Source organism: Haematobia irritans, chromosome 5 (assembly GCF_050003625.1).
Source record: "Haematobia irritans isolate KBUSLIRL chromosome 5, ASM5000362v1, whole genome shotgun sequence".
Classification (NCBI taxonomy): domain Eukaryota; kingdom Metazoa; phylum Arthropoda; class Insecta; order Diptera; family Muscidae; genus Haematobia; species Haematobia irritans.
Genome location: NC_134401.1, coordinates 98,461,901 through 98,487,476, shown reverse-complemented (window position 1 = coordinate 98,487,476; position 25,576 = coordinate 98,461,901). Strand labels below are relative to the sequence as shown.

General features: G+C 29.0%; 2 protein-coding genes across 2 annotated transcripts; both read right to left on the bottom strand.

Annotated features, from left to right (window-relative positions):
- Positions 1-333: 333 nt before the first annotated feature.
- On the bottom strand, positions 334-1,165 carry LOC142241570 (lipopolysaccharide-induced tumor necrosis factor-alpha factor homolog). Its single transcript, XM_075313361.1, has 2 exons — positions 1,017-1,165; positions 334-941 (listed from the first exon to the last, which is right to left on the bottom strand). The coding sequence occupies exons 1-2, from the start codon at positions 1,145-1,147 to the stop codon at positions 839-841; spliced, it is 234 nt and encodes a 77-aa protein (XP_075169476.1). The 5' UTR covers positions 1,148-1,165; the 3' UTR covers positions 334-838.
- An 8,661-nt stretch (positions 1,166-9,826) lies between these two features.
- LOC142241569 (lipopolysaccharide-induced tumor necrosis factor-alpha factor homolog) lies at positions 9,827-25,576 on the bottom strand. The gene is made up of 2 exons (XM_075313360.1): positions 25,027-25,576; positions 9,827-10,116 (listed from the first exon to the last, which is right to left on the bottom strand). Exons 1-2 carry the CDS (start codon positions 25,353-25,355, stop codon positions 10,014-10,016), a joined length of 432 nt encoding a protein of 143 aa, XP_075169475.1. The 5' UTR covers positions 25,356-25,576; the 3' UTR covers positions 9,827-10,013.

Here is a 25,576-nt window from a genome sequence, read left to right as displayed (position 1 = left end):
TCCCGAGATTTGGTTTTGGAGCCTCTTGGAGGAGCAAATTTCATCCGAGTCAGTTGAAATTTGGTACATTGTGCTAGTATGTTATATGCCCGTTAACAACCATGCCTAACTAGGTCCATATCGGTCTATAGTTTATAGAGCCCTCAGATAAATCGATCCCCAATCACACAAAAATTGGTCCATATCAAGTTCATAATTGTATATAACCCCCACATAAGCGACCCCATATTACAATTCTGGTAGAAGTTTCTACGCAATCCATGGTGGAGGATACATAAGATTCGGTCTGGCCGAACTTACGCCGTATATACTTGTTTTTTTTTTTAATTTTTATTGATTGTCTATTCTTTTTGGCGACATTTACTTTCTCAATATTTAACTTTTAACATAAAACGGTCAAACCGGTTTAAAACCGTTTCTAAAACTTATCCAGAAGAATTTAATAGGATGTGGAAAAAAGGAATAGAGGAAACCTAGATGTGCTTTACAGTGATGCTATTTGTTCTGTATTTTGATTTTTTAATTGAGATATAAGATATTTCTTTTATTTAGGCAGGATAAAACTTTTTGATTAATTTTAGTTTTTCATTGTGAATTCGAATATAATTTAAAGTAACATAATAAAATTTTATATCTATTCACTTTTTTTTAATGCACAAATATTTACCCTAAGAAATATTTCACGTTTGTTAAAACTTCACTAACCTTGTGGATAGCAAAGCTAAATTAAAATTTTCATTAATCCATTATTAATCTTAAATCACTATGGTTTAAGGGAAAATGGAATTATGTTTTTTTTTTTGGTTTTTAATTTTTGCAACATTTCTCTAGATAAACATCAACGTTCATAGGTTCCCAGAAACGAATTGCACAATGGGCAATAATGTTCAGTGTTACGTGCACAATCTGTACAGTAAAGGCAACAGGCACAAGGACAACAACTGCAACAAAAAAAAAAGAAATACAGAGTCAAGGTTTATAGCACGGCCTTGTTGGTTAAGAAGGATTCAATTCACCCCAATACACATAAAACCAATGCTAAAAGATGCGTTTTTGTCGTTGCTTTAGGTTCCACTTTTGTTTGTACGCTCTGCTGACATTGTGGACACAATGCCTGTTGTGATTCAGGACCCAACGGTGTGGACATGATGATGACAAAATTGAGACTGACACTGTAATGTAACAAAAAATCTAACGGAAATAACACAAAAACACCCCCTAACAATTAAAGTTTTTTTTTTTATTAAGTATGAAATTGGTCACGGTTTATTTTATTTTCGCGTTTAGATGGCATATTAAAATCCAAGCAATGATTGCGAAATAGGCTAAGAGAACTATTAATGATTTGACTAAATGGTAAGAAGAGATCCCAAAATTATTTTGATTTAATTTGGATAATAGAGACCAGTCGACTCAAGTCAAAGCATATATATAGAAAATAGAAAATTTTGGACTTTGATAGTATGACCTAAAACGATAATTAGAATTTTTAAACACGTTGACGTAATATAGACCTTATAGAAAATTCCATTTTTATCGAAAAAATTGCCAAAATGTCATTTCTATAGGAGCGAAAATTTTGTCAAAATTTTATTTCTATAGAAAATTTTCTTAAAATGTTATTCTTATATATTTTTTTGTAAAATATCGTTGCTATGAATTTTATTATTTCTATACAAAATTTTGTCAAAATTATATTTCTATGGAAAACTTCGTAAAAATTTTATTTCTATAGAAAAATTTTGTCAAAATTTTGTTTCTATAGAAAATTTTGTCAAAATTTTTTTCTATAGAGAAGTTTGTCATAATTTTATTTCTATGGAAAATTTTGTAAAAATTTTATTTTTATACAAAATTTTTGTCAAAATTTTATTTCTATAGAGAATTTTGTCAAAATTTTATTTCTATAGAGAATTTTATCAAAATTTTATTTCGATAGAAAATTTTCTTAAAATGTTATTCTTATATATTTTTTTGTCAAATATCGTTGCTATGATCATTTTTGTCATAATTTTATTTCTACACAAAATTTTGTCAAAATTTCATTTTTATGGAAAATTTTGTCAAAATTTTATTTCTAAACAAAATTTTGTCAAAATTTTATTTTATAGAAAATTTTGTCAAAATTTTAGTTATATGGAAAATTTGACCAAAATTTTATTTCGATAGAAAATTTTGTCAACATTTTATTTCTATGGAGAATTTTGTCAAAATTTTACTTCTATAGAGAATTTTGTCAAAATTTTATTTCTATAAAAAATTTCGTCAAAATTTTTTTCGGTAGAGAATTTTGTCAACATTTTATTTCTATCGAAAATTTTATTTCTACCGAAAGTTTTGTCAATTTTTTTTTCTATCGAAAATTTGCACACATTTTTTCTATAGAAAAATTGTGAAAATTTTTGCCAAAATTTTATTTGTATACAAAGTTTTGTCATAATATTATTTCTATACAAAATTTTGTCAAAATTTTTATTTCTATGGAAAACTTCGTAAAAATTTTATTTCTATAGAAAATGTTTGTCAAAATTTTGTTTCTATAGAAAATTTTGTCAAAATTTTTTCTATAGAGAATTTTGTCCAAATTTTTTTCTATAGAGAATTTTGTCAATTTTTTTTGAAAATTTTGTCAAAATTTTATTTCTATGGAAAATTTTGTAAAATGTTTATTTCTATAGAGAATTTTGTCAAAATTTTATTTCTATAGAGAATTTTGCCAAAATTTTATTTCGATAGAAAATTTTTTCAAAATTTTATTTCTATCGAAAATTTTATTTCTATCGAAAGTTTTGTCAAAATTTTATTTCTATCGAAAATTTTGTCAAAATTTTATTTCTGTCGAAAATTTTGACACTTTTTTCTATAGAAAGTTTGTGAAATATTTTGCCAAAATATTATTTGTATGCAAAATTTTGTCATAATATTATTTCTATACAAAATTTTGTCAAAATTTTATTTCTATGGAAAACTTCGTAAAAATTTTATTTCTATAGAAAAATTTTGTCAAAATTTTGTTTCTATAGAAAATTTTGTCATAATTTTTTTCTATAGAGAAGTTTGTCATAATTTTATTTCTATGGAAAATTTTGTAAAGATTTTATTTTTATACAAAATTTTTGTCAAAATTTTATTTCTATAGAGAATTTTGTCAAAATTTTATTTCTATAGAGAATTTTATCAAAATTTTATTTCGATAGAAAATTTTGTCAAAATTTTGTTTCTATCAAAAACTTTATTTCTATCGAAAGTTTTGTCAAAATTTTATTTCTATCGAAAGTTTTGTCAAAATTTTATTTCTATCGAAAGTTTTGTCAAAATTTTATTTCTATCGAAAAATTGGACACATTTTTTATAGAAAATTTGTGAAAATTTTTGCCAACATTTTATTTGTATACAAAATTTTGTCATAATATTTCTATGGAAAACTTCGTAAAAATTTTATTTCTATAGAAAAATTTTGTCAAAATTTTGTTTCTATAGAAAATTTTGTCAAAATTTTATTTCTATAGAGAATTTTGTAAAATTTTTATTTTTATAGAAAATTTTTGTCAACATTTTATTGCTATAGAGAATTTTGTCAAAATTTTATTTCGATAGAAAATTTTGTTTCTATCGAAAATTTTATTTCTATCGAAAGTTTTGTCAAAATTTTATTTCTATCGAAAATTTTGTCAAAATTTTATTTCTATCGAAAATTTTGTCAAAATTTTATTTCTATCGAAAATTTGGACACATTTTTCTATACAAAGTCTGTGAACTATTTTGCCAAAATTTTATTTGTATACAAAATTTTATTTCTATGGAAAACTTTGCACAGAAAAAAAAGTGAACTGTTTTATAGGAGGAATAAAATAACTCGTACGAAAATTTAACTAAATTTTACTCCACTTTTTGAGATTTCCAAGCGTTGTTAAAACCAGGAAAATTTAATGCCCCGTTGTACTTTTTAACTGCAGTTCTCGAAACTACACCCTCTCATAGAAGAAGATATTAACTAAAATGAAAGACAAAAATCATTAGCGCCAAATCATGAAACTATACTGTAGTTCATTCCTACTAGTTTTGGGAATCGCATGAACATTTTTATTTGCTTTAGTTCATATTGAACTTATATGTACGGTCATTGAACTTTATACTCACGTTTAGTTCTTAAAATGTTTGAGACATACTTAAAAACACGAAATTTTCATTGGGCTGTGAAAAATTTCGCAAAAAATAATAAAATTTTGCAATAAAAATAAGTTTAATTTGGAGTTAGTTTAACTACGGAATTTTTTTCTGTGTTTAAAAATTTTATTTCTATAGAAAAATTTTGTTTCTATAGAAAATTTTGTCAATTTTTTTTTCTATAGAGAATTTTGTCAAAATTTTATTTCTATGGAAAATTTTTGTCAAAATTTTATTTCTATAGAAAATTTTGTCAAAATTTTATTTCTATAGAGAATTTTGTCAAAATTTTATTTCTATAGAGAATTTTGTCCAAATTCTATTTCTATAGAAAATTGTGACAATTTTTTTTGCTATAGTAAATTAGGCGGAGAGAGAATTTTGCAAAATTTACCAAGACATCAAGAATTCTACCAATCTACCAAACTGTAACAAATCTACCATTTCAAAACGCGAGCAGTATACCAAGAAGTCAAGCGAATTGTAGTTCGAAGACTTCAGTACTGCCGCGATAACGGACAGAATTGGAGAGAGGCCAAAAAAAGCGGAAAAGGAGATTGGATTGCATGGACTTCAAGTCCAAACTTAAAAGAATAAAGGACGATATTAGAATAATGGAAGGGCACATCGTGATAGCAGAAATAACATTTTGACAAAATTTTCTATAAAAATAAAATTGTGACAAAATTTTCTATACAAATTAAATTTTGTATAGAAAATTTAATAGAAATAAAATTTTGACAAACTTATCTATAGAAATAAAATTTTGACAGAATTTTCTATAGAAAAAAAAATTTTGACAAAATTTTCTGTAGAAATAAAATTTTGACAAAATTTTCTATAGAAATAAAGTTTTAACAAAATTTTCTATAGAACTAAAATTTTGACAAAATTTTCTAGAGATTTTTGACAATTTTGACAAAATTTTTCTATGCAAACAAAATTTTCACAAGATTTTCTATAGAAATTAAATTTTTACAAAATTTTCTATATAAAATAAAATTTTGACAAAATTTTCTATAGAAATAAAGTTTTAACAAAATTTTCTATATAACTAAAATTTGACAAAATTTTCTAGAGAAATAAAATGTTGACAAAATTTTTCTATAGAAACAAAATTTTCACAAGATTTTCTATAGAAATAAAATTTTGACAAAATGAAATTTTGACAAAATTTTCTATAGGTATAAAGTTTTAACAAAATTTTCTATAGAACTAAAATTTTGACAAAATTTTCTGTAGAAATAAAATTTTGACAAAATTTTCTATAGAAATAAAGTTTTAACAAAATTTTCTATAGAACTAAAATTTTGACAAAATTTTCTAGAGATTTTTGACAATTTTGACAAAATTTTTCTATAGAAACAAAATTTTTACAAGATTTTCTATAGAAATAAAATTTTCATAAAATTTTCTATATAAAATAAAATTTTGACAAAATTTTCTATAGAAATATAGTTTTAACAAAATTTTCTATAGAACTAAAATTTTGAAAAAATTTTCTAGAGAAGTAAAATGTTGACAGAATGTTTCTATAGAAACAAAGTTTTCACAAGATTTTCTATAGAAATAAAATTTTCACAAAATTTTCTATATAAAATTAAATCTTGACAAAATGAAATTTTAACAAAATTTTCTATAGATATAAAGTTTTAATAAAAGTGTCTATAGAACTAAAATTTTTACAAAATTTTTCTATAGAAACAAAATTTTCACAAGATTTTCTATGGAAATAAAATTTTCACAAAATGTTCTATATAAAATAAAATTTTGACAAAATTTTCTATAGCAAAAAAAAAATTGCAAAAATTTTCTTTAGAAATAAAATTTTGCAAAAATTTTCTGTAAAAATACAATTTTGACTAAATTTTCTATAGAAATAAAATTTTGACAAAATTATAATTATCGATACACATCGATCGACTCCGACATACAACGAGATATGGTCTTGTTACACTGAAAAAACAGTGAACCCGCCAGGAAGAAAATTTTCGGTTAATTTTAGAAAATTTTGAATATTTGTAGAAAATTTTAACTAAACAGTATTACAAACGTTGGCATTACGCCGATGTCATAAAAATAAGTAAATATTTTTCGACAAATTCAAGAAAATTTATTAGACATAACTAAGTTTTTTCACTTGTTAAAAAAAAAATTTTGTAGTTTGAAAGAAAAACTTATAGTTCAAAATTGCAAGAATGTCTTTAGTGACATTCGAAGTTCCTGATGGATGCATTTTGGTAAAATTTACAAATTTAAAGAAATTCTGAACTATTTTGACTAAATTTTCTATAGAAATAAAATTTTGAACCCGCCAGGAAGAAAATTTTCGGTTAATTTTAGAAAATTTTGAATATTTGTAGAAAATTTTAACTAAACAGTATTACAAACGTTGGCATCACGCCGATGTCATAAAAATAAGTAAATATTTTTCGACAAATTCAAGAAAATTTATTAGACATAACTAAGTTTTTTCACTTGTTAAAAAAAAAATTTGTTGTTTGAAAGAAAAACTTATAGTTCAAAATTGCAAGAATGTCTTTAGAGACATACGAAGTTCATGATGGATGCATTTTTGGTAAAATTTACAAATTTAAAGAAATTCTGAACTATTTTGTGGAAGACACGAATTTAGTTAATCTTTATACTTCATTTGAGTATATTTTTTTCCTCGGGTTTAGTTAATTTAACTAACGTACACAAAAAATTATTAGAGTAAAGAAAACTTTCTCCAAACATAATAATTCTATGAACTAAAATAAAGTTAAATTGGCTTTAGTGAAATAGAGAGTTCACTTTTTTTTGAGTGTAGATGTAAAAGGATTTTTATTTTTCCCCCAAAAACAAAATTCATTTAATTTAATATCAAATTCATTTAGAATAATTCACGATTAGGGCACAACTATCGCTGTTATGTAAAAAGTGAAATTTTCTGTTTGTAGTTTTTATACAGGTCAGTCATTCAATCCTGTCTGTCTTATCATCTACCAACCATCTCCATACCCGTTTAATAATGGTTAACAACAACACCACCATATTATATGGCCAAAGGCGTGGTCAGCTTGAAAGCTTATTTGCTGTATTTGATTCACAGAATATTTTTAAGGTTTGTACGATGGACATTTGTCCTTCTTTCGTTAACCTCATAGGAATAATTTCTGTTAACCCTCCAGATTTAGGACAATTTAATTTAGTTAATTACATTGTGTTCTGGGTGTTGTCGCATAATAATGCTCATATGATTGATTACTATTGAGCTTTGAATGGAATGTTGTAGAGTTAGTTATTTGGCAAGACAAATCGAGAAATGATAATATCAGAAAATAAGGTGTAAAGTAATACAGCTCTTTGATTTCATGAATATTTTGTCTAATTGAGATTTATGGTAAATAAGTAATTTTACCCATACACGCAAACAAATAATTCTTTCCTCCCAAACGAAATTTTAGACAAACAAAGATCGTTTCTCATTTGCATTTCGCTGTAAGGAAGAAAAGTATATACTATTTGGGGTAAACGTTTATTATTTTCCAGGATGTAAAAACAATTTCATAAAGACTAACTCAAAAAAACATCTATTCTGGCTAATTGCATTTTCCCTTACATCTTTGTCACTTCCACGAGGTTTTTTTAGTTCTTAGCACCTTTTTCTGTAATACAAACAATGTAGAAGAAATTATTCAATTTTATAATTTTTTTAAATTCTACCTTTCGCCTGGACGGAGAATCGAACCGAGGACCATACAGTTTGTAATCCAACACACTATCCACTGGGCTACGTAGCTGTTATTGTAATCAATAGAAAATTATCGTTATAAGTTATATCTATATAGCATAGTTTGCGGCGCCCACGAGCCGATTAAACGAATTTTATTTAACAGAAACATACATATAGTTGGGCACCGTGAAGCAGTGGTTGGTACGTCCGCCTTGCATACCAAGGGTCCTGGGTTCGATCCCTGTTTCGACCGAACGCCAAAAAGTTTTTATACCCTCCACCATAGGATGGGGGTATATTAACTTTGTCATTCCGTTTGTAACACATCGAAATATTGCTCGAAGAACCCATAAAGAATATATATTCTGGGTCGTGGTGAAATTCTGAGTCGATCTGAGCATGTCCGTCCGTGCGTCTGTTGAAATCACGCTAACTTCCGAACGAAACAAGCTATCTACTTGAAACTTGGCACAAGTACTTGTTATTGATGTAGGTCGGATGGTATTGCAAATGGGCCATATCGGTCCACTTTTACGTATAGCCCTCATATAAAATTTGGCTTGCGATTGCTCTAAGAGAACCAAATTTCATCCGATCCGGCTGAAATTTGGTACATGGTGTTAGTATATGGTCTCTAACAACCATGCGAAAATTGGTCCACATCGGTCCATAATTATATATAGCCCCCATATAAACCTATCCCAAGATTTGGTTTTGGAGCCTCTTGGAGGAGCAAATTTCATCCGAGTCAGATGAAATTTGGTACATTGTGCTAGTATATGGCCGTTAACAACCATGTCTAACTAGGTCCATATCGGTCTATAGTTATACATAGCCCTCAGATAAATCGATCCCAATCACAAATAAATTGGTCCATATCAAGTTCATAATTCTAGCCCCCATATAAGCGAGCCCCATATTTCAATTCTGGTTCTCCACGTACCGCGCAAAAGTCCATATTGATTCGTAATTATTTGTAGACTTACCTATACATAACTTTTTTGTCTAATATATACATAGTCTTTCCACGCTTCGGAGACGGTTCACCGGTCGCTGTCCACTTACCCGACTGTCGATTGGACTCAGGAGTGTAGTGATGGAGCCATGTTTCATCCATTGTCACATATCGACGGAAAAACTCGGGTGTATTACGAGTTAACAGCTGAAAACACCGCTCAGAATCATCAACACATTGTTGTTTTTGGTCAAATGTGAGCTTGCGCGGCACCCAGTTTTCACAGAGCTTCCGCATATCGAAATATTGATGAATGATATGACCAACACGTTCCTTTGATATCTTTAAGGCCTCTGCTATCTCGATCAACTTCATTTTACGGTCATTAAAAATCATTTTGTGGACTTTTTTGATATTTTCGTCGGTAACCACCTCTTTCGGGCGTCCACTGCATTCACCGTCCTCCGTGCTCATTTCACCACGCTTGAATTTTGCATACCAATCAATTATTGTTGATTTCACTGGGGCAGAGTCCGGAACCTCATTATCAAGCCAAGCTGTTGCTTCCACCGTATTTTTTCCCTTTAGAAAACAGTATTTTATCAAAACACGAAATTCCTTTTTTTCCATTTTTTTCACAATAACAAAAGTTGCTTCACAAAAGACGCTCTATCTCACAAACTAATTGACTTACAAACGTCAAATTTTGATACGAATCATTTGAAGGTTGTTACTATCATATATAAAAATAATATGCATTTAATACTAGCGACGCCATCTATGTGTCAGACCGGGGACTTATCAGCCAACCTGTTAAATTAACGAAAATATGCTTCGGGAGGCGTAGCGAAGCTGGCCGCGTTACGCTAGTTCCTGTATAAAAGCATCAAAAATATTTTAATCTTTGTGACTCTTTAACTGGCATCTACGATTGCTTTTAAAATTATACCTTATCTACAAAAAGATAATACACTATGAACAAATAATTCGTATTTACAATATTATCAGCAGTATTTTGCTAAAATTGTTACTTTATTAGCATATTAAACGTATTTTATATTTTTTGGTTTTTGGCACATTTCGGAACTTGATATAATACTAAAATTACATTTTATTAAATTTGACAACAGTAGAAAAAAAAACAAAAGAAAATCGATACAATTCCATATACAATCAATTGTCATAGGCTCCAATGTAAGCATTGCAATTGGGACAAGAATGATTAGCTGTCTGACAAGAATCCATGCAGTAGGGTACACAAACACAAGGCCAGCAACTGAAAATAGAAATCGAAATAAAAAGGAAAATTAAAAAAAAAACAAATATTATCAAATTATAAAGAAGTAAATAAATTTTGTGGCTTCAAATTCAATGAAATTACAGTGAAAAGTAGTGGAAACCCACACTTGCTTAGCAATATTTTCTTCTAAATAACCTCAATAATAACCATGAGAGCCTTAAGAGCTTCAGATAATTTGATGTACTTCCGAGAACACATTTCCATTAGGAATAAGCCCCTGATTCAAGGTTTTGATGTTTTCTATCAATGTCTAGAAAAGCCTTTTGTGTATTCACAATAAAACATATTTTTTATCTTCAATCACGAAATTAATTGAGCCAGTTAATTTTTAAGTGAAAAAATTTCAATCCCAGAAATGATAATGATGGTAATTGATAACATTGTTACCCAGTAAAAATAGCGTCGCCAAAAAAGTAATGAAAATGTTCTTTTTGGATCCGGAAGTGGTGCAAAATTGACGCAGAAGCGATGAATTTAACATGGGTTTGTCATAGGACGGAAGTCCTCCATTTCAACAGACGTTGCACTGGATTTGCATCACTTCTTTAGGTGTGATCCGAATTCAATATGTTGGATGTAAATTTAAAAATTCTGTGATATTTTGTCAAATAAATAATTTTTATAATTTTTTATAAATTTTAATAGATTTTAACGCTTGTCGGAAACGTTTGACCTCAAATACTTTCAAAAACTCACAATTTTTTCAGATTGGATTTAGCATTTTTTTCGACAAAATTTAAATGATTTGTACCATTCTATGAATTCTTACTCTATTTTTAACCTATTTGAAACAAAAACAGTTAAAACTACCCATTAAAAGTATGAACAAACCAAGTTATAAAAAATTGAATTAAAAGAACTTCCTGGGTAGTTAAAATAAAGAACATAATTTGGAGTGCATCTTCTGGAAGTGCTTTTAAAGTTGTGCCTTTGGAGAAACTTCCAATTTTTTTTGCTGGGTAGTTAAAACATTAACTGATACAATTAGTTTTAGTGATTGATTTTTGTTTTAATAAAAAAATTAGTAGTATTGTTTTTTTATACCCTCTACCATAGGATGGGGGTATATTATCTTTGTCATTCCGTTTGTAACACATCGAAATATTGCTCTAAGACCCCATAAAGTATATATATTCTGGGTCGTGGTGAAATTCTGAGTCGATCTAAGCATGTCCGTCCGTCCGTCTGTTGAAATCACGCTAACTTCCGAACGAAACAAGCTATCGACTTGAAACTTGGCACAAGTAGTTGCGATTGATGTAGGTTGGATGGTATTGCAAATGGGCCATATCGGTCCACTTTTACGTATAGCCCCCATATAAACGGACCACCAAATTTGGCTTGCGCAGCCTCTAAGAGAAGCAAATTTCATCCGATCCGGCTGAAATTGGTACATGGTGTTGGTATATGGTCTCTAACAACCATGCAAAAATTGGTCCACATCGGTCCATAATTATATATAGCCCCCATATAAACCTATCCCCCGATTTGGCTTGCGGAGCCTCTAAGAGAAGCAAATTTCATCCGATCCGGCTGAAATTAGGTACATGATGTTGGTATGGTCTCTAACAACCATGCAAAAATTGGTCCACATCGGTCCATAATTATATATAGCCCCCATATAAACCGATCCCCAGATTTGGCTTGTGGAGCCTCTAAGAGAAGCAAATTTCATCCGATCCGGCTGAAATTTGGTACATGGTGTTGGTATACGGTCTCTAGCAACCATGCAAAAATTGGGCCACATCGGTCCATAATTATATATAGCCCCCATATAAACTGATCACCAGATTTGACCTCCGGAGCCTCTTGGAAGACCAAAATTCATCTGATTCAGTTGAAATTTGGTACGTGGTGTTAATATATGGACTCAAACACCAATGCAAAAATTGGTCGAAATCGGTGCATAATTATATATAACCCCCATATAAACCGATCCCCAGATTTGACCTCCGGAGCCCCTTGGAAAAGCAAATTTCATCCGAGTCAGTTTTAATTTGGTACATTGTGCTAGTATATGGCCGTTAACAACCATGCCTAACTAGGTCCATATCGGTCTATAGTTATATATAGCCCTCAGATAAATCGATCCCCAATCACAAAAAATTGGTCCATATCAAGTTCATAATTGTATATAGCCCACATATAAGTGACCCCTATATTTCAATTCTGGCTCTCTACGTACCGTGCAAAAGTCCATATCGATTCGTAATTATTTGTAGACTTACCTATACATACCTTTTTTTTGTCTAATATATACCACGTATGGACTAACTAACAATTTAGAAAACGATGTTAAGAAGTTTATAGATACCACAACCCAATTAATTCGATTGTGGATGACAGTCTTTCGTAGAAGTTTCTACGCAATCCATGGTGGAGGGTACATAAGATTCGGCCTGGCCGAACTTACGGCGTATATACTTGTTTTTCCTTGTTAATGTTTTTATTTTATAAACAATTTTCGTTCATTACACTCATTCATCTACATCGGTGTAATGGTCAGAATTTCACAAGTAATCGCCATGATTCGTAGACACTTGGTAAACCTCAATAAATGAGTCATTGCAATTTAATTTAGTTCAATATACTTCAACAGAACAAGCACAATGGGTCGAGATAAGCCAATTATTAACGTCATCATATAGTCCATTATGGTATATAGGAGGTGCTGAAATGCATTTTCGAAAATGTTTGTTTTGAATAAAATCATATTTCGGAGTGGGCATTAAAAATTGAGAAAAAATACTGCTTTAATTTATTATCTTCAGGGAATAATTTAGTTAAAAAGGGAATTATGTTTTTTGACTTTCCTGATTTCAAGAATGTTGAAAGAAAACAAAACGGCTCAAAACTGTATACACAAAAGGTATTAAATCATTCGCGGGGGGCACTACGGTACAGATCAGAGTGAAAAAGTATTGGAAAAAGTACTGAAGTACTGCATTTTCCATCCCTGTAACATACCTGTTGTCTACAACTTACGACCTGTGAGTGTTGAAATTTGAAACGCTTCGTTGAAAACTTGATTGTAATCAAATGTGTTTTCTCACTCTCTCTTTCTCTCTGGCATTTTTTTCACGTGAATTCAAGTATTAAACTAATTAACACTTGGTCTAGCAAAAAACAAATCTGCTTGTGATTTGTTTTCGCTTTATCAATGTCAAACAAAATAAATGTAAATACTCTAATACAGTTGTTCCAATTTCTTAATTTGGTAATTTTATAATAAATCGATAAAGATGTTGAAAGTATTCTAATTCAATATTAGGTACGGTATTAGTAGTAGTCTGTCCCAGTTTTGGACAGTGAATTCTATATGGAAATTATTTATATAAGTAAATGAGATGAAGCCTGTGCTAAATTAAACACAAAATGATTTATTTATTGATTATTTTGATCTTATAGAAAATACAAGAAAAAAAAATAACAAAGCACACAGCAAAGCAAAGTACACAGAAACAAGTAAAGGAAAGTCTAAAGTCGGGCGGGTCCGACTATAATATACCCTGCATCACTTTATAGATCTACATTTACGACACCAACATAAATCCTTCCTGTGTCAAAGGGAGCCACTGTGGTGCAATGGTTGCACCTTGCGTACACAAGGTCGTGGGTTCGATTCCAAAAAGTTTTTCAGCGGTAGATTATCCCACCTCAGTAACGCTGGTGACATTTCTGAGGGTTTCAAAACTTCTCTAAGTGGTCTCACTGCAATGTGGAACGCCGTTCGGACTCGGCTATAAAAAGGAGGTCCCTTGTCATTGAGCTTAACATGGAATCAGGCAGCACTCAGTGATAAGAGGGAAGTTCACCAATGTGGTATCACAATGGACTGAATAGTCTAAGTGAGCCTGATACATCGGGCTGCCACCTAACCTAACCTAAATCCAAATTTCAAATTTATTGAGTGTTATATATAACGGTTTATGTTCCCATACACATACATACATATATTTAAATGGAATGGCTGCTGAAGAAAACCGCTGAGGTGCACCTAAAGAAAAAATACTTCCATCCGGAACAAATTTCTACACAAAAGATATTCCCTTTGTTATGAAGATCAATTAATCCTAAATTTATTAGAAGCATTAGAAAGATTGTCTCTAATCGTTTTTATTTGCTTTTAAAGAAAATTTCTAATCGTCAAAAGAATATTTCGTTTATCATGTCGCACATATTTTTTTTCACGTCAAACATAATCTGTGTGCCGACAGCAGATACATGTCCTCAGTGAAAACGTAACATTATGGTCTTGAAACTTGTTTTGTACCAAACAAAAAAATCTTATTTTGTCAAAATTTTATTTTTATAGAAAATTTTGCAAAAATTGTATCTCTATAGAAAATATTGTCAAAATTTTATTTCTATAGAAAATTTTGTCACAATTTAAATCTCTAGAAAATTTTGACTAAATTTTATTTCTATAGAAAATTTAGTCAAAATTGTATTTCTATAGAAAATTTTGTCAAAATTGTATTTCTGTAGAAAAGTTTGTCAACATTTTATTTCTATAGAAAATTTTGTCAATATTTTATTTCTATCGGAAATTTTTATTATTTATTTATTATTTAATCTATATATATAAAATTCAAATTATGTTTGTTTATTTGTTTGTTTGTTTGTTTGTTTATTTGTATGTTCCGGGTTGGCGCGAAAACGGCTGAACCGATTTACTTGAAACTTTCAGAGATCGTGGGGGGCACTCATGTGCTGAAAATAGGGTACCTCATTTTTTGACATATGGTCGCGGAGAGGAACCTCCCCTTTGTCCGACTTTTTGAAAATTAGACCAAAGTTGACCGATTTGCTTGAAATTTTCATTGAAGATTGGGGTTGACATCTAGAAAAAGATCCGCTACTTTTTATTTCGATATTTGGCGGCGGAGGGGGGCCTCCCCTTTGTTCGACTTTTTTAAAGTACAGTGAAAAAACTAAAATTCTCTAAATTATCTGAGATTTACAGAAAACATGTGGTGAGGTTATGGAATTAATATGGGGTACCTGATGATTTCATATGTGGATGGGGAGGGGGACCTCCCCTTTGCCCTACTTTTTGAAACTTGGAACAAAATTATGCGATTTGCTTGAAATTTTCATTGAATGTTGGGGTTGGCATCTAGACAAAAACCCGCTACATTATTTTTCGGTATTTGGTCGGGGAGGGGGACCACCCCTTTGCCGATTTTTTTTTTTTTTTTTTGAAAGTACAAACAAAACTAAACTCCCCCGACTGAAATTTTACGGAAAAAACGGGTTATGAAATTTATATCAGGTTCCTGATTTTTTAATAAAAATAAAAGGGCATAGGGAGACATCCGCTTCTCTTAAGTACATACAGAGAAACAATTAAACTTTACCGAGTTACTTGAGGACTGGGGAGAGGTTACGATATTAATAGTTGATACCTGATTTTGTGATATTTGGACGGAAGAGAGGCCGCCCCTTTAGGCTTATAATTTGTTTGACATTTTCTGGAACGTTTACAAAAGATACGCTACATCACTTTTCGATATTTGGTTGGGGAGGAGATCCTCCTCTAAAACTGCAAAAAAAAAATTAAGTTTTCTTGAAATTTACAAAAGCAGTGGGGGAAGGTTATGAACGAAGAGGCAACCTTCCTTGCCCCACACTTGATGGAAGGTTTTAAGAATTTTCAGGGAAGGTTAGGGGTGCTATTCACTGTTTGTCGATATTGTATCGGGGAAAGTGACGTCCCTTTAAAACAATAGAGCAAAATTTAAACATCGCCGATCTACTTGAAATTTACAGGGAACGTGGGAGGAGGTGATTAAATTTATACATGATTTTTAAATTGGTATATGATTTTTCGATATCTGGTTGGGGAAGGGGAAAATTGAAATAAACTTTATCGATTTACTTCGATAGAATTTATAGGGACCATTGAGTAGTTGCGAAATGAATATAGGGTACGTGATAGTCCGATATCAGGTCGGAGTGGTGCGAAGGTGGGGAGGGTGCCCTTTTGTCCGTTTTTTTTTGTTTTCTTAAATTGAAAGTAGAGGGTTGTCCATAAATGGGAACTCGGTACATTATTTTATGATTTTTGCACAGGCTTCTGCCACACTTCTTTTTAGTAAAGAACTTAAATTTACATGAAATTGGTAGCCAAGGTATAGGGTACATCATTTTCCAACATTTTAGCAAATGTTAATGTGATAAAATTTTTTACTACGTTTGCTTTTTCCGATTTATTGGATAATATAGTGCTTAATTTTCAGATTTGTTGAGGAAAAGGATATCTTTCCTTGACAAACCACACTTAAAATTCACAAGAAATATAGAAGATTGTCCAACTACTTGAATACAGAACATTATTAAAAAAATTTGGAGGAAAGGGTACACCCTCTCCCGCCGTATTTATACCTATAAACGAAAAATCAAGTAGTCCGATTTGTTTAAAAGAATTCAAATCTTTTCGAATTTGTTTTCAGCACGAAGGATATAGTTGACTAAGTTAACGCAAAATGTTCCTCCACATACGCTTCGGAAGGCGCAGCGAAGCGGGCCGGGTTACGCTAGTTTATTATAATTACAAATTACAATAAACTTATTTATACGGACACTAACAACTAGAGGCTATCGGCCTAAATCGGAAATTTTGTAAAAATTTTATTAATATAGAAACTTTTCTCAAAATTTTATTTCTATAGACAATTTTGCCAAATTTTATTACTATAGAAAATTTTCTGAAAATTTTATTTCTATAGAAAATTTTCCTTGTATTGAAAATTTTCTCAAAATTTTATTTCTATAGTAAATTTCGCCAAATTTTATTACTATAGAAAATATTCTGAAAATTTTATTTCTATAGAAAATTTTGCCTGTATTGAAAATTTTCTCAAAATTTTATTTCTCTAGAAAATTTTGACAAAATGTTATTTTTATAGAAAAATTTGTCAAAATTTTATTTGTTTAGAATATTTTCATAAAATTTTATTTCTATAGAAAATGTTGTCAAAAGTTTATTTCTATAGAAAATTTTCTCAAACTTTTATTTCTATAGAAGATTTTGTCAAAATTTTATTTCTACAAACATTTTTGTCAAAATTTTATTTCTACAGAAATTTTTGTCAAAATTTTATTTTTATAGAAAATTGTGTCAAAATTTTATTACTACAGTAAATTTTGTCAAGATTTTATTTTTATAGAAAACTTTGTAAAAATTTTATTTCTACAAAAAAAATTTCACAGTAGTATTTCTATAGCAATTTTCTCAAACTTTTATTTCTACAGAAGAATTTCTCACAATTTTATTTCTATAGAAAATTTTGTCAATAGTTTATTTCTATAGAAAATTTTTTCAAAATTTTATTTCTAAAGAAAATTTTGTCAAAATTTTATTTATATAGAAAATTTTGTCAAAATTTTATTTCTACAGAAAAATTTCTCACAATTTTATTTCTATAGAAAATTTTGTCAAAATTTTCTATATAAATAAAATTTTGACAAAATTTTCTATAGAAATAAAATTTTGAAAAAACTTTCTATAGAAATAAACTATTGACAAAATTTTCTATAGAAATAAAATTGTGAGAAATTCTTCTGTAGAAATAAAAGTTTGAGAAAATTGCTATAGAAATACTACTGTGAAATTTTTTTTGTAGAAATAAAATTTTTACAAAGTTTTCTATAAAAATAAAATCTTGAAAAAAAAATTTCTATAAAAAATTGAAAAGTTCCTCTTAGTGGGAGAGGAATAAATAGTAATGATAATAAAAAAAAGCTACCATTCTTTGTAGAATTCTATACTGAAAAAAAAGCATACCCGGTTCCAAAGATTTTGTCTTTACTTTAAAAAATTTGGTATTGATTCCGAGCCAAAGAAGCGGAGAATACAAGTAAGGATACTTTTAAGAAACAATTCTCTTTTAAAATCGGGTTTTGTGTACTTGTTTCTAGGAAGCAAATTTTAATTTTTCGCTGTTTCAGCTTTTTTTTCTTCATATACTATCAAAGTCCTTTAAAAACAAGTTAACGACGACTTTACTTTCCAAATTCAGACTCGACTTCTAGTAGAAATTATGCTGTGTTTCAAGTAAAAAAGTCTTTAAAATAAAGTGTTGAAAACATGTCCTATATTTGAACGATTTTTTGCTTTGTAGTCAAGATGCAAAAAGACCACAAATTTAAAGACAATTTCATTAAATTTAAAGATTTTTTCTAAATTATTAAAGTCAAGTTGACCTTAGCCCAAACATTTTTTCTTTCATGTTATGATATCCATTTTTAAATCAAATCACTTAATTATAAGGACAATACGACTTCATTGAAAAGTTTATCGACCTTTGGTCAAGGGAAAAAACTTTATACTAGAGAAATGCGTCTTCTATGCTAAGCAAAATTTGCATTCGTATTTTAAAGACATGAAATCTTTGACCTCACGACAATATTTTTTGCAATGTACCAATTGTGGCAACGGTGGTTGCCACATTGGTACGTAATGTTAAGCTCACTTAAGCTATTCAGTCCATTGTGATACCACAGTTGTGAACTTTGCTCTTATCACTGAGCCACTGTTACCGACATTACTGAGTGGTGATATACCACTGCTGAGAAACTTCTCTAGTGTTTGTATGTCCACCCTATTTTATCTATAAATTTGAATTTCATTTAATTTTTTTTAAATTACTTTAATGTACTAAATTTAATATTTGTTCTACAACATTTTAATTTCCTTAAATTTGAAGACCCTGTTAATCCACATGTGATGAACTCACCACTGGCGTAGATACGATATAGATTTTTTTTATTATGTATGTGTCAACATCCAAAATGATAACAAAATTTCTGGAATTTGTTTTGTTTTCTGTTTTCTGGACAAGTTGAATGGAGGAGGCTTGAATTGTGAGGCATATTATTGGAAAGAATATTTTTTGATGTTTTCGTCTGTGTTTTAGAAATAATTTCTAATTGAAGTCACACACAAGTCTACCCATATCGGAATTAATTAAATGCCATATTATAATGAAATCGTAATGCCGTACATACCCTTAAGAGAAGGACAGCTAGGTTTAAGCAATTAATTATCTACATCGTCCCTGGATTGACATTTAGAAGTTAAACAAATTAAACGAATCAATTATGGAAAAATTGCATATGGCATGGAAATATGTTAATTTTTTTCAAGTACACACAATAAAACTGTCCATCTATAAACTGATGCCAAATTTAATATATTTTTATTACAAACACAAAACATTTTGTTTTAGTTAAATTTTATAAGTTTGTTCAAAATTTTCCGCGGCCAATCTATATCCCATTTTTGAGAAAAATCAATGATCGTACAAATACAGGATGGCTGCACTGAAAAAGGTTTTACGCGATACTAAGGATTACGCAACCTAAATTTTAGGATGCGTACCAAATATTAAGGACAAATTTATTTAAATAATGAAATTTTAATTAAAAGAAAGTGTATAATCATTGCTTCAAAAATTTTTTGTTATTAAATTTAGGACCCGAAAAGGGTCCTAAATATATTTTGGATTTAAAGAAATCGTCCTTAAATTAGCTGAAATATTCAATTTTCAAAACTTTGGTTTAAAGTTTTTTTTTTTGGAATTAAGTAAACGTTTTTACTTTGAAGTATCCGTAATTATAACGGTTTTTTTATAAACTAGAATTTTTTTGTACGTGAATAGCTTTATTAATATACGGCAAGAAGAAAATGAAAATTCGATACATGAGATCTGTATCCTAACTTTTCAAGTAATCCTAGATTTAAAGCCATATCTGAAAGCTGAGAAATTTCATTATTTTAAAGGAGCCGCATCTTTGGCTCGGAATCAATACTAAAATCCTTAATGGAAGGTCAAAATCTTTGGATCCAAATATTTTTTTTTGTGTGATATGTATTACATCACACTAAAGCTTTATAGTTTTTAATTTTTGTGTTTTATTTGTTATTGTTGGTTTCTTCTTCAATCATTATAGTTTTTTGATTTCAGCTTAAAACCATTCGTTGACTAAACTAATAGTTTAGTTTAACCAACAGAGAAAATTTGTAAATTTGTAGAAAATTCATTTTCTACAAATTCAATATCTTTCAATATCTTCATTTTATTTCAATAGAAATTTTTTCAATATATTATTTCAATAGAAAATGTTGTCAAAATTTTATTTCGATAGAAAATTTTGTCAAAATTTATTCAAATTATTAATCAAATCATCCAGATTTTATTTCTGTTTGTTAAAAATTTGCCTAAATTTAATTTCTATCCAAATATTTTTTTTTTTTTGGTGTGATATGTATTACATCACACTAAAGCTTTATAGTTTTTAATTTTTGTGTTTTATTTGTTATTTTGGTTTCTTCTTCAATCATTATAGTTTTTTGATTTCAGCTTAAAACCATTCGTTGACTAAACTAATAGTTTAGTTTAACCAACAGAGAAAATTTGTAAATTTGTAGAAAATTCATTTTCTACAAATTCAATATCTTTCAATATCTTCATTTTATTTCAATAGAAATTTTTTCAAAATATTATTTCAATAGAAAATGTTGTCAAAATTTTATTTCGATAGAAAATTTTGTCAAAATTTATTCAAATTATTAATCAAATCATCCAGATTTTATTTCTGTTTGTTAAAAATTTGCCTAAATTTAATTTCTATAGGAAATTTTATCAAAATTTTATTTCAATAGGAAATTTTGTCAAAATTTCATTTCTATAGAAAATTTTGTCAAAATTTCATTTCTATTGGAAATTTTGTCAAAATTTCATTTCTATAGGACATTTTGTCAAAATGTAATTTCTATAGGAAATTTTGTCAAAATTTCATTTATATAGGAAATTTTGTCAAAATTTTATTTCTGTAGGAAATTTTTCCAAAATTTCATTTCTGTAGGAAATTTTTCCAAAATTTCATTTCTGTAGGAAATTTTATCAAAAATTTATTTCTATAGGAAATTTTGTCAAAATTTTATTTCAATAGGAAATTTTGTCAAAATTTCATTTCTATAGAAAATTTTATCAATATTTAATTTCTATAGGAAATTTTGTCAAAACTTCATATCTATAGGAAATTTTGTAAAAATTTCATTACTGTAGGAAATTATATAAAAAATATATTTCTATAGGAAATTTTGTCAAAATTTCATTTCTATAGGAAATTTTGTTAAAATTTCATTTCTATAGGAAATTTTGTAAAAATTTTATTTCTGTAGGAAATTTTTCCAAAATTTCATTTCTGTAGGAAATTTTATCAAAAATTTATTTCTATACGAAATTTTGTCAAAATTTTATTTCTATAGGAAATTTTGTCAAAATTTTATTTTAATAGGAAATTTTATGAAAAATTTATTTCTATAGGAAATTTTATTAAAATTTCATTTCTAAAGGAAATTTTGTCAAAATTTCTTTCTAAAGGAAATTTCGTCAAAATTTCATTTCTATAGGAAATTTTTTCAAAATTTCATTTCTGGAGAAAATTTTATCAAAAGTTTATTTCTATAGGAAATTTTATTAAAATTTCATTTCTAAAGGAAATTTTGTCAAGATTTCTTTCTAAAGGAAATTTGATCAAAATTTCATTTCTATAGGAAATTTTGTTAAAATTTCATTTCTATAGAAAATTTTGCACATTTCTGTAGGAAATTTAGTAAAAAATTTATTTCTATAAGAAATTTTGTCAAAATTTCATTTCTATAAGAAATTTTATCAAAAATTTATTTCTATAGGAAATTTTATCACAATTTATTTCTATAGAAAATTTTGTCAAAATTTCATTTCTACAGGAAATGTTGTCAAAATTTCATTTCTATAGGAAATGTTGTCAAAATTTTATTTCTATAGGAAATTTTATCAAAAATTTATTTCTATAGGAAATTTTATTTCTATAAGAAATTTTGTCAAAATTTCATTTCTATAGGAATTTTTTCAAAATTTCACGTGTGTAGAAAATTTTGTAAAAAATTTATTTCTATAAGAACATTTTATCAAAAATTTAAGGATATTTTATCAAAAATTTATTTCTACAGGAAATTGTATCAAAATTTCATTTCTTAATAACGCATTCCTTGTCTTAATAACGCATTGGGAAAATCTCAAAGAGTGGAGTACAATGTTCGCACAGCGTAGTTCATTTTTCCCACAGAACTGTGTGTATATGTCATAGCGGTAACTTATCAATATAATTTATTTATCTTAAATGATCGCATATCGGTAAAATTTTCAATAAATCCCCCATAATACGGATTCATAGCTCCTGAAAAAAGTAATTCCCCTCCTAGCTAGTCATATTATCTTTCGATTTGATGTCTAATCGCAATATCCGGTAAATCATATTATTTTATTATTTTGTATTAAAAACTTTTATTAGATTATTTGGAATTTTATATTCAGTACTTAATAATATGCCAAAGCAATGGCATATATGCTAGTGAAAAATGGTAACAATACCAATATCGATCTGAAAGTAACTTGAATCATGCGATAAGCTAGTCATTATCTCTAGGTATACACACGCAACCCTTTGCCAGCTAGGAAGAAGAGAAAAAATATACTTTTACAATGGTCATATTTTTATGGATGATTCATTTTGTGTTATCGCTAAAAAAAAAGCGAACGCTTTTATTACTATTTTTCACTCCATTTGTTTCATACCAAAGACCTGAGAAGACAATGTTTACATTGTGGATTGAAAAATCGAAAATTTTGTAAGAAATATACATAAATATATATAAATAAAAACTAAATTATATTTCAAATTAAATTAATTTTACCATTTTACAACATTTATTGTTTGGTCAAACACCATGAAAAAAAGAATGTCACTGACATTATTTTTGTATAGTGTTTGACCAAACTAGTTGATCGATTGTTGTAATCTGGTGAATGTCAAATGTCAAACATAAATTAGCTTTTATTTATAAATTTCTTTACAAAATATCTAATACTACCTTTTCACTAGGCACGAAATCTTGATATTTAGAACTAAAATCTCTTTATAAATTCCAAGTATTTATTTTGGCAAAATATCGAGATTTCGATCATATGCGGATTTAACAGCTGTTTTTTGTTTACAAAACTGAAAAGGTAAACATTACCGTTTTGTAGTTTATAGAGACTATTAATATCTTAACATAAAATTCTGCCTTGAGCTCTTGGTTTCTTTTGACTTAAATTAAGATTGGATTAAACAATTGAGTTCCAATCGTTTTTTGACAACATATACAGCTGACTACAGCTGATTGTTGTCATAAACTACGAAATGTCAAATAAACAAGAGAATATGCTTATCCCATATTTTAAATTTCTTATGACTTTCTGGGGAAACTCTAACGGAAATAGGTTTGAAATAACGGGCTTCCACCAGAAACTGAAGCCAATTTATCTTTGTCGGCAGCGACTGACCCATATAAATTTGTCTAGTCAGCGTTGGACAATTATCCATTATAAAATCAAATTGAGGTTATGGGAATAGTTATGCGTGTTATGGCAAGCTTCGCATCCTCCGATTAATAATTAACCGGAAGATAGACCACCGGTTAGTAATGTTTTTGTATGGGATCAGCTTTTTTATCGAAACAATCGATAACGAATCTGATGGTGAAAATTTCATCAGATTCGGATGAAATTGTGTACGTGATGTCAGTAACATATATGCCTTTTACTAATGAGATAAAAAGTGGTCCATATCGGTTCATAAAAAAATATATATAAGGCCCCATATAAAACGACCTTCAAATTTGACTACTGGACCCTCATGGGATGGGTTCATATCGGTTTAAAATTATTTATATACTCCATTATATCAGTAAAGGTGAAGGTGAAGGTGTTGAAAGCCCCAGATTAAAATTGAATAACTCGTATTTACGATCTATAAGTGGAAGGGACCTTTCATTTTCCTTCTGTTTTTGGATCAACACCACTATTCCGGTCCACTTCAAATTTTCAAAAAAAAAAAAACAGAATGAGTATTTGTGGTACAAATTTGTCTATTCCGTCTACGGAAAAGTATCCATTAAAAAACACTATGAGATTAATTGTGCAAACAATCTGTCTATAATATTCTTCTATACAGTGCAAGTCTGTCAGCTAGTCAGCGGCGGATAAAATTGGCGGTTTCATTCTCTGAAAAGAATTCTTCCCTTTTTTATTAACTGCCTGTTCATGAAACCGAAAATCGTCCCCAGACAGAACCGGTTTGACGTTTGGCCAATGGTATTACATTAGTTCTCTCTGATAAAGCCTAGTACTAAGATCTTGTTTTCGCACGAAATAGATAGAAAACTCAAATCTTTGTTTTGAGTTTTTTTTTCGAACAGATAGTGATGCGCTCCGAAATTTTCGCACGGAATCATACGCAGGCATATAATTTCCCACAAATAAGTTAACAACACTATTCTTAATTATAAGAACGAATTTAACAACAGTTGAATGAATAGTCCAACTGATCCTAAACTAACGGGCTTCCACTATAGCCAAATCTAAAATTTCAACTCAAACCATTTAATACGACCAAACACATAGATAACTAAGCAATAAATGACGTTCTCCGACCAGAAAATGTTGAAGAAGACCAAATGAATTTTCTGACATTTCGTTTCGTGTTTTTTCGTAAAGAGAAAATTTACTCAAAATTAAATTTTGTAGTTTCGCGGTTTTAGCCGTAATTTTTTGTTCAACTATCAACTTTTGAATATTTAACTTGATTATAAATGATCTGGTGTATCAAAAATGTTCAAATTTGGATATAATAGGAAAAATGTAAAAACGAATCTCCGAGTGAATTTGTAATTCCCCCTATTTTCTTCGTTTATCCCCATTTTGGGAACTGTCAGACTGAGTTTGACACCGATGGGTTATCTATTACTTAGTTATCTATGACCAAACCCATAAACATTAACCCAATACTCACATGAATAGACATAGCACTAATGCCCAACAATGGGTCCTTGAATTGGCCGTATGTTTGACCGTTGTCACAATATCCGCATGACACGAGGGACATTGCATCCGTGTAGGTTGATTACCAATTGCCACCAAATTTGGTCGAGTTGTAGTGGTCTGTATGATCACTGTCGGCTGCTGTTGCGGTGGGTGAGGATTATACGGGGGTTGGGGCTGTGGCATTGGTGGATATATACCTTGTGGCTGCTGGGTATGAGGTTGTCCTGGTTGATAATAACTAGCCGGTGTAAAGCCGGGTTGATGTTCGGTATATGGTGGTGGTTGTGACTTATCCATGATATTTATAGGAGTTCCTTTAATTAATTTTCAACCGGAAGAGTTAAATAAATTTGTTTTTTCTTGGCTTTTCTTTTCTGTTTCACGAAGTGTTTTACTTAGAAACCTAAGATAATAGGTTTGTTTACTTTGAATTTGTCAACTGTTTTCTTTCGTAATTGCTACGTATTCACACTCCGTATTCGACCAGATACTTTGGCAATTCAGCGAAGACTATTTAA

Bases quoted from the DNA above. Each gene is read 5' to 3' on its own strand.
- LOC142241569 (XM_075313360.1), bottom strand. From the start codon at position 25,355: ATGGATAAGTCACAACCACCACCATATACCGAACATCAACCCGGCTTT. The intron at 10,117-25,026 runs GTGAGTATTGGG...TTCTATTTTCAG, and splicing joins TTAGTGCTATGTCTATTCAT to TTGCTGGCCTTGTGTTTGTG.
- LOC142241570 (XM_075313361.1), bottom strand. From the start codon at position 1,147: ATGTCCACACCGTTGGGTCCTGAATCACAACAGGCATTGTGTCCACAA. The intron at 942-1,016 runs GTGAATTGAATC...TTTTTGTTGCAG, and splicing joins TTGGTTTTATGTGTATTGGG to TTGTTGTCCTTGTGCCTGTT.